Consider the following 9279-nt stretch of genomic DNA (forward strand, 5'->3'; position numbering starts at 1 on the left):
TCTGGTGTGTATGGTGAAGGCACATAGAAAGAGGTAAACACCCTTTCTCAATGGTATTAGTCTATTGCATATAAAGGTTGGAATCCACTGACCTGCGTTATGTGAAACACATACAGGTGTCCCCCGCTTTTCAAACGTTCGCTTTATGAAACCTCACTGTTACGAAAGACCTACATTAGTACCCTGCTTTCGCTTTCGGAAGGTGTTTTCACTGTTACAAAAAAAAGCAGCGCGCGATAAAAGGCAGACTCGGAACGGCATTGCTTAAACACGTTGCATTGAGCAGCCGTTTGCAAGATGAGTTCTAAGGTGTCGGAAAAGCCTAAGAGAGCTCGTAAGGGTGTTACACTTAACGTAAAATTAGACATAATTAAGCGTTTCGATCGTGGTGAACTAAGTAAGGACAAAGTGAGTTTGGCTTGTGGAAGTTGATGAAGATGATGTTGAAGAGGTTTTGGCATCCCATGACCAAGAACTGATAGATGAAGAGCTGATGAAAATGGAAGAGGAAAGGATAACAATCGAAACCAAATGCAGTAGCGAAAATGAAGCAACTACGTGAGATTTTCGCTGCAATGATAAAGTACGACTTTAATTTTGAAAGGGTACATAGGTTTAGGGGATATTTGCAAGATGGTTTGAGTCCTTACAAAGAACTGTATGATAGAAAAATGCACGAGGCTCAGCAGTCAAGTAAGCCTTCCACATCAGCCACAGCAGACGACGAACCTCGACCTTTGACATCGAGGCAGGCAGTCATAGGAGAAGTTGAGCTACCTGCTCTAATGGAAACAGACGACGAGATGACACCCCAGTGTCCAACCACCCCAACACCCAGGCCGCAGACAGATACTGTACCGATTCGCGGAGAATGCAGCGGTAGCCGGGAGGCACACAGTACATCTTTAAGAAAAAACCCGAAATATACATGCTAATTAATTAGGTGCCGCCCCACACGTGAATGTCGGCCCAGATCAAAGGCGATGCAATCGGCAATCGGCACTGATCTGGGCCGACAATTACGTGCCAGGCAGTACCTAATTAATTAGCATGTATATTTCGGGTTTTTTCTTAAAGATATGTTGTGTGCCTCCCGGCTACCGCTGCATTCTCCGCGAATCGGTACAGTATCTGTCTGCGGCCTGGCAGAGGGGAGAAGGAAAATCATCTGGAGTGGATTATGCTGGCTGCTTTACTGAGGTAGTGAGAAGTGTGGACTGAGTCTAAAGGGTGGAGGCATGTTACCATGATATGCTGAGCTGTGTCCACAACTGCATTTCCTTGTGGTCTCGTGCAGAGCAGTTGCCATACGAGGCTGTAGTTTGGCCAGATAGAATGATGTCAATGGTGCATCAATAAAATTCAGTCAGAGTCCACAAGGATATACCAGATTTCTTTTGCATTAATAAGCTTTCTCGACTGTGGCGTCAACACGATTGTACCAGGAATGTACAAAGTGAATGCTCCCTTGTACATTTTCCTCAGTTGGCTGAATGTTGTGTTGGTGTAGTCGTCAATCATTGTGTGTAAGGATATCAATGCCGCTTGAAAATTGCAGACAGCATGACATTCTTACCAACAATGATGATTTGCAGGGAAGAAATTGGAAACAGTGTTTCAGAACAATGCAACTGTAATCACAAGTTACGTATAAGCAGTAATACTGTGGAAGAGGAACACATGGATGCAAATTTTTAAGGCAAATAACAGATGAGATGGGATCTAGACTGGATTGAGACTAGATTATCGTGGAGTGGGTATTGTGTTGATGAGAAAGAATAATTAACAATTTTGTCCTGCATGGGCTATTTAGAGAGTGACCATAACAGATTAGGATTCTTGATTAATATGCTGGGTGAAGTCACAGAATGAAATCAAGCGTCTGAATCTAAACAAATGAAATTATGAGGACCCAAATGATTGGCAAACTTTTCAATGGGTTGATCGTGAATGTGCATTGTATGATATTTGAAGAATGAACTACAACAATGGTTCATTCATGATTGGCACAAAAAGATGTAAGGAAAGAAGGGTCAACCCTGTGAGGGAAATTCGGCACAGAATTAGACCAAAAAAAGCAGCAGCTTGAGGATTGGGGGCAGTTTAGAGTTCAGCCAAGGAGGGCAGAAAGATTGCTTAACAGCGGTAAGATGAAGTGTGAGAGTAAACTGACAGGGGACATAAAATTGATGGTAAATATGGAGAAGTAAAATAAGATAGTGACCAGAGTTGTAGATTGTTTACAATCAGAAACAGGGGAAATTACAATTAGTTGAAAAAGAATGCTCAGAACAACCCATTACACCAGCATTTTGCTGACACGTAGATTATTTCTATGGTTAAGCAATGCCTATGCAGGAAATGCTTCCAAATTATCTTTAATTGCCTCAGTGTTATCAATAGACTTTGAATTTGACTTTCTCGGATAATAAGGAAGTAACTGATCGTATAAAGGGTTGTCAAGTCAAACATCAGATGCAACAACGTAAACGCAGCAGAAGAAGAAACACACAAACTGAGAAAGACATAAATTGCTTTCCATCCAACTAATATCATGAGGTAAAGGACTTTTCCTTGCAGTATATCTTTATGTACAAATTATTATAGTAGAGGTGGTTTATGGAAAATAATGGATCATAGTGCACTAACTTTGAAATACCCAGAGTGGACACACACTGGCTAACACGGTAGTTGAATGACAAGACTGTAGGGTGATCCCTACATTACTCTGCTGGGGTGTAAACAGTGCAGGGAACTGCAGTGCTTTACTATTATTTTTTGTTATTAACATCCAATAAAAAGGCTGTAACCACAAGATTTGCATCTGATTCCTGACTTCTGAAGAACCTTCTGTATTGTATGATCGCCAGATCCAACAGCAAGCTCAAGGGATCATGAATAATCCTTGTTCACGACAGGAGAGGAAAGAGGAGTAGGAGAATAGGAGTCTGAACAAGACAGCTTGTCTTCTTCAAACAGGGATCTTTGTTGGAATATGACTGTGAACAATGACAGTCAGAGAAAAACTGAGAAGTCAGAGCAATTGCTGTACCACGGATCGATTTCGACAGTAATTTGTAAAGACTGTGTTCATTCAGTTTATTCATTCTCTCTGGGACTGTGTGGGTTTCCAAAGATGTATGGGTTAGGGTTAGTGAGCATGTTGGTGCCAGAAACGTGCTGACACACTTGCATGTTGGTCTACACAATCGTTTTTGATCTGATATAATGCCAAACTATGCATTTCACTGTATGTTTTGATGTACATGTGGCAAGGAGAGCTAATCTTTAATCTCCAATATCTTTAAAAGTACGAGATGACAGCTATGCTGGACGGTATAGCCATGTAGATTTGACCACACTGGAGCTTATGGGGTGTATTCAGAACTGAGTTAATACACCAGAGGAACACGCTACTCTAAACTGTCATAATTTCCAGCCCCTAGTGGCTTTCAGGACAGGATGGAGAAACTGCATCCATGGTGCAGCAAATTCATCACCTTTGGGAGAAAGCAACAGGCAGAGTTGATCTTAGAGTAGGTTTAAAGGTCGGCACATCATGATGGGCTGAAGGGCTGTAAGGTGCTGTGAAGATCTATGTTCTATGCTGGTCTATGTTCTTTCAGAAATGTGCAGCAGGATCAGGGGATGTTGCTCAGGCAATTGCACTGTGAACTGGTCTGATAACTCATAAATTGCCAGACTTCAGTGGACATCACAAAACAGCTTTATCTCACTAATGTTATCGATGTTCTCGGTCTTCTAGACATTGTGTCTGACTATTGGTGGTAAACTATTCAATGGGTCGATAGTGAATGGGCGTTGTATGAGTTTTAAAGAATGAACTACAACAATGATTCATTCCTGATTGGCACAAAAAGACAGGAGGAAAGAAGGGTCAACCCTGTGAGGGAAATTCAGCACAGATTTAGACCCAAAAAAAGCAGCAGTTTGAGGATTGGGAGCAGTTTAGAGTTCATCCAAGGAAGGCCGAAAGCAGTAAGATGAAGTGTGAGAGTAAACTGGAAGGGAACATTAAACTGAGAGTAAATATGGAGAAGTGAAAAAAGATAGTGACCAGGAATGCAGATAACTTACAATTAGAAACAGAGAAAATTATAAATAATTGAAAAAGGATGCTCAGAATGACCCACTACACTGGCATTTTGGTGAGATGTAAACTATTTCTATGGCAAAACAATGTTTATATTGGCATGCAGGAAATGCTTCCAAATTACTTTCATTTATCTCAGTGTTATTAATAGACTTTGAATTCCAGTTTCTATTCACAATACGGAAGTTACTGATAGTATAAAGGTTTGTCAGGTGTAACATCGGACCAAACACTGCAGACTCAGCAGGAGAACCACCGCACAAACTGAGAAAGGAGCGCAAAGAGCTTTCCATCCAACTAACATCATGAGGTAAAGGACTTTTTCTTGCAGTTTATCTATATGTACAGATTATTATAGAGCAGGAGGTTTATGAAAAATAGTGTGTCATAGTGCACTAACTTTGAAATACCCAGAGTGGACACACTGGCTAACACTGTAGTTGAATGACAGGACTGTAGGGTGATTCCTACGTTACTCTGCTGGGGTGTAAACAGTGCAGGGAACTGCAGAGCTTTACTATTATTTTTTGTTATTAACATCTAATAAAACAGCTGTGACTGCAAGATTTGCAACTGATTCCTGACTTCTGAAGAGGCTTCTGTACTGTATGAATGCCAGATCCAGCAGGAAGTTCAAGTGATCAAAAGTAATACTTGCTTAGCAGGAGAGACAAGAGGAGTATGAGAGAAGGTGTCTGATCAAGTCGGATTATCTGCACTTGTCTTCCTCAAACAGGGGTCTTTGTTGGAATACGACTGCGAACAATGGCAGTCAGAGAAAACCTGAGCAGTCAGCACAATCGCTTCACCACAGATCGATTTCCACTGGTATTTGTAAGGAGTTTCTACATTCTCTCCATGTGTGAGAATTTCCTCTAGGTTCACAGCAATCAGCTGCAAATCGCATAGTTGCAGCAATTTTGTGAGCTGTTCCTCCTACATTTCAAAGGTGTACGGGTTAGGCTGAATGAGCATGTTGATACTGGAAATGTGGTGACACACTTGGCAGCTGCCCTGCTCAATTCTTTTTGATCTGATATGAAGCCAACCAATGCATTTCACTATGTTTTCACGTACATGTGACAAAGGAAGCTAATCTTTCATCTAAATATTTTTCAACGTAGGAGGTGATTCAGCTCTGCCATACACTACATCCATGTAGGTGTGAGCACGTTGGAGCCTATGGGGTGTATTCTGAACTTAGGTAATACACCAGAGGATCATGCTACTCTAAACTGTCATAATTTCCAGTCCCTAGCGGCTTTCAGGACAGGATGGAGAAACTGCACCCTTGGTGCGGCAAGTTCATCACCTTTGGGAGAAAACAGGAAGCAGATTTGATCTTAGAGTAGGTTTAAAGGTCGGCACATCATGATGGGCTGAAGGGCTGTAAGGTGCTCTGAAGATCTATGTTCTATGCTGGCCTATGTTCTTTCAGAAATGTACAGCAGGATCAGGGGATGTTGCTCATGTAATTGCACTGTGAACTGGTCTTATAACTCGTAAATTGCCAGACTTCAGTGGACTTCACAAAACAGCTTTATCTCACTTACATTATTGATGTTCTCGGTATTTTAGACATTGTGTCTGACTATTGGTGGCTGTCTGGGGAAAGGTACCACTTCTCTGCCCCTAGATCTGGAACTTTGCTCAGGCTGCTGGCAAAAAAAATATGAAAGTCTGCAATAGTGGGAGAGCTCAACGTCTCGTAGTAAAACCAAGTGCAACGTCAGTGTAGCGAAGCAACAGATCAGCCGTCTAGGCTGTCCAGGAGACACATTTCCATCTTCATCACATGAATCAATTCTTCATATTAGGTTATTGATCTGAAACATTAATAGATTCTCCTTCGTCAGATGCAGACTGACATGCTGAGCATTTCCAGGTTTTCAATGCCATAACTATAGAAAAGCTTCATCAAAAGGCAGCTTTTATACAGTTAGTAAATCCGCTCTTTATGGGATTGTAGGTCAGATCTGTATCAAGTGATCTGAGATGGAATTCATGATTATGTTTTTTCTCTCTTGCAGCAACACACCGGGAGATGTATTGAAAGAGAAGCTCGATCAACTGCAGTGTCACTTCACATGGAGACCACAGAAGGAAACTATTGACTTGGAAGATCTGATGCACAGATTGCAAGATTCTATCGATATGAATATGAAGTATAAAGATCAGGCCTACAACCAATTTGCCTTTTTAAATTGTCTGCAGGGCAATTGTGGGGAAGCAATTCAAAATTTAAAGGAAGCTGAAAAAATTCTGAGGGAGAACCACAAAGATGAATTTGAAAGAAGAAGCATCATCATCTATGGAAACTTTGCCTGGGTGCATTACCACATGGAGCAGCTGACCGAGGCCCAGTCCTACCTGGACAAGCTGGAGAGGATCTGTAAACGGCTCAGTGATGGCCCTCGCTATACAGCAATGATCCCTGAGGTGTACGGGGAGAAGGGATGGTCATTGTTGAGTTCTGCTGCTGAATACTATGAGGAGGCAAAGGAATGTTTTGCAAAGGCTCTGGAACAAGATCCTAACAACACCGAGTGGATAATGGGATATGCGACTGTACTGTCTCGTTTGGAATCACTTTCTGGAACCCCAGAGAGTCGTGATCAGAGTCAGTCAGTGAAGTATTTCCGACGAGTACTGGAGCTTGATCCAGATGATGCTGTGGCCATGGTGCTGTTGGCTCTAAAACTACAGAGGCTAAGGCAAAATGAGGAAGCGAATGAATTCGTTGAACAAGCATTGCAGAAGACCTCTGATCTTCCATATGTGCTTCGTTATGCTGCAAAATATTATAGACAAAAAGGATCTGTGGAGAAAGCAATCAGGCTCCTGAAACAAGCATTAGAATTAATTCCACACTCTTGTTTCTTACATCACCAACTTGGATTGTGCTACAGAAGTAAGCTGAAATACTCTCGTAGCAGATATCCTCGCAATCCTGAATTTCAGCAGAAAGCTGAGTTGATCAATCTATGCAAGTATCACTTTGAAAAGTCGTTTGAGCAGCGTTTAAGGTCAGCTATTAAACCACAACTGGACTTTGCTCACATCTGCATAACAAGTGGGGAGTATTCCAGAGCAGAGTCGGTTTACCGTAGATTGGTGGAGTTAGTGGACATTCGACCAGAAAATATGCAGAGCATATGTCTGGAAGCTGGGTTATTTGAACTGCACCAGAAAAAATCTGAAACAAATGCTGTTTGTCTCTTCCTGAAAGGAGTGAAAATTGAATATAACTCAAGAGAACGGAAAGAATGTCGCATGAATTTGGAGGAATGGGCAGATAGGAAACTTCGTGTAAATGCACATGACAGCGAGGCTCTTGGTATCAAAGCATTTCTGTATCAGCTGGATGGGAACCAGAGTAAAGCAGCTGAATACTTTGAGAAGGCCTTGGAGTCTGATCCTGGCAATGAGGAATTTGTGAATGCTCTTTCTCAATTACACATCTGAGCACCACGAGGATGTTTAAAAGATGTATTTCCATCTCTGATCTGAGGATAGGTTTTGTGGGGTGTTGCTTTACTATTATTGTGCTTCTTTTAAAAATATTATTTCCTCAAGTACCCTGAGCAAACTGAATTTAGTTGTGCATCTCTGGACTCTGGAATGATGGGATTTGGGATACTGCAGCAAGTGGAGTAAAATAAGAAATCAAACATTTTTTCACATTGGTTTGTTTGACCTTTTAACCATTCAATGTATTTTACTTTTCACGTGTATTTTGATGCATTGGCGGAACTCTGGAATGATTTTTCAAGTGCGGTTGTATCTTAAGAATCACTGTAAAATGTACTCTTTAGATATGTCTGGTAATTAAAGCTTCAAAGCCGAGGTTGGTCCTGTCTTGACACAATCAAAGGAACACAAGCAACAAATTCTTAACAGCATGATTCCAACTTGCTGAATGTGGTGGAGGAATTGTTTGGAAGGGGAATGACTGGCGAGTGGCAGTGGAGGGGTTTTGGGAATAATTCATGGAATTTCAAAAACATAATATTTTTAACAAAAAAAAGGATTAGATTTTTCATTCATCATTAACAACCAAAGACAATGTGACTGCAACACTCCAAACAAGATTGTGTGTGCCAATGGACTCATAATGTAATAAGAAGATGGAATGGTATAGTGCAAGGATCATGCCTATGATATCATGATAGCCAAAAGACTTTCCTGTGATATACATCGGCTTGGCTGCTGACAAGGTGCTAACCCTGTAATTAGACAATGGAAATCAGATATGCTTATAGACTAAGTGAGCTATTGTTCCATAAAATTTGCAAGGTTGGGGAAGAATGAGAAGGGAGATGAAGAAAAGAGAGCATATGACCACCAGCTCAGGATCAATCAACCGCAATTTCAAAGAGAGAAGGTGTCATCACCAATTAACTGGACACTTGTTTCTCAGTCAACACGGTAGCATAGCAGTTACCACAATGCTACTACAGCTCAGGCATCGAAGTTCAGGGTTTCATTCTGATGCCATCTGGAAGGAGTTTTTCTGTTTCTCCTCGTGAGTACATCAGTTTCCTCTGGGTGATCCGCAGTTCCCCCAACATTCCAAAGTCAAACCTGTTAGTAGGGTGATTTGTCATTGTAAACTGTCCTGATATTAGGCTAGGGTTATATAGGTGGGTTCTCGGTGGTGAGTCTCATTGGGCCAGTAGGGGATGTTCCATGCTGTATGTCTAAATAAAATAAATAAAATAAAATTACACTTCATCTACTTGTGCACAAGGTGAAGAGCATGTCTCCTCTCAATACACTTCTTAAGTCTGAACAGAGGAATGTCATTTTTGTACAGAATTGACTGGCAGGTACAGATGTTGATCATTCCCAGTGACGAAACATTTTAATTCTGATTCCCATTCCCATTGTGACATCTCAGTCCATGGTTTCCTTTTGAGGCCACCCTCAGGATGGAGGACCAACACCTTACATTCCGTCTGGGCAGCCTCCAACCTGATGGCATGAATATCAATTTCTCTTTCTGCGGAGAAAGAATTCCCTTCCCCTTCCCTCTTCTTCTATTCCCCACTCTGGCCTCTTACCTCTTCTTGCCTCTCTATCACTTCCCCCTGGGTCCCTTCCTACTCCCCTTTCTCCTCTGGTCTACTCTCCTCTCCTGTTGGGTTCCTTCCGCCACAGCCCGT

At 41.7% G+C, this 9279-nt stretch overlaps 1 protein-coding gene across 2 annotated transcripts; it reads left to right on the forward strand.

Annotated features, from left to right (window-relative positions):
• Nucleotides 1-2449: 2449 nt before the first annotated feature.
• On the forward strand, nt 2450-8808 carry LOC134358940 (interferon-induced protein with tetratricopeptide repeats 1-like). Of its 2 annotated transcripts, XM_063071641.1 has the most exons (3): nt 2504-2559; nt 4280-4424; nt 6145-8808. In XM_063071641.1, the coding sequence occupies exons 2-3, from the start codon at nt 4420-4422 to the stop codon at nt 7577-7579; spliced, it is 1440 nt and encodes a 479-aa protein (XP_062927711.1). In that variant the 5' UTR covers nt 2504-2559; nt 4280-4419; the 3' UTR covers nt 7580-8808. The 2 variants fall into 2 exon arrangements, with proteins under 2 accessions (XP_062927712.1, XP_062927711.1); XM_063071642.1 differs by lacking the exon at nt 4280-4424 and having other exon boundaries at nt 2450-2559.
• Nucleotides 8809-9279: the final 471 nt, after the last annotated feature.

This window comes from Mobula hypostoma, chromosome 19, assembly GCF_963921235.1.
Source record: "Mobula hypostoma chromosome 19, sMobHyp1.1, whole genome shotgun sequence".
Lineage (NCBI taxonomy): Eukaryota > Metazoa > Chordata > Chondrichthyes > Myliobatiformes > Myliobatidae > Mobula > Mobula hypostoma.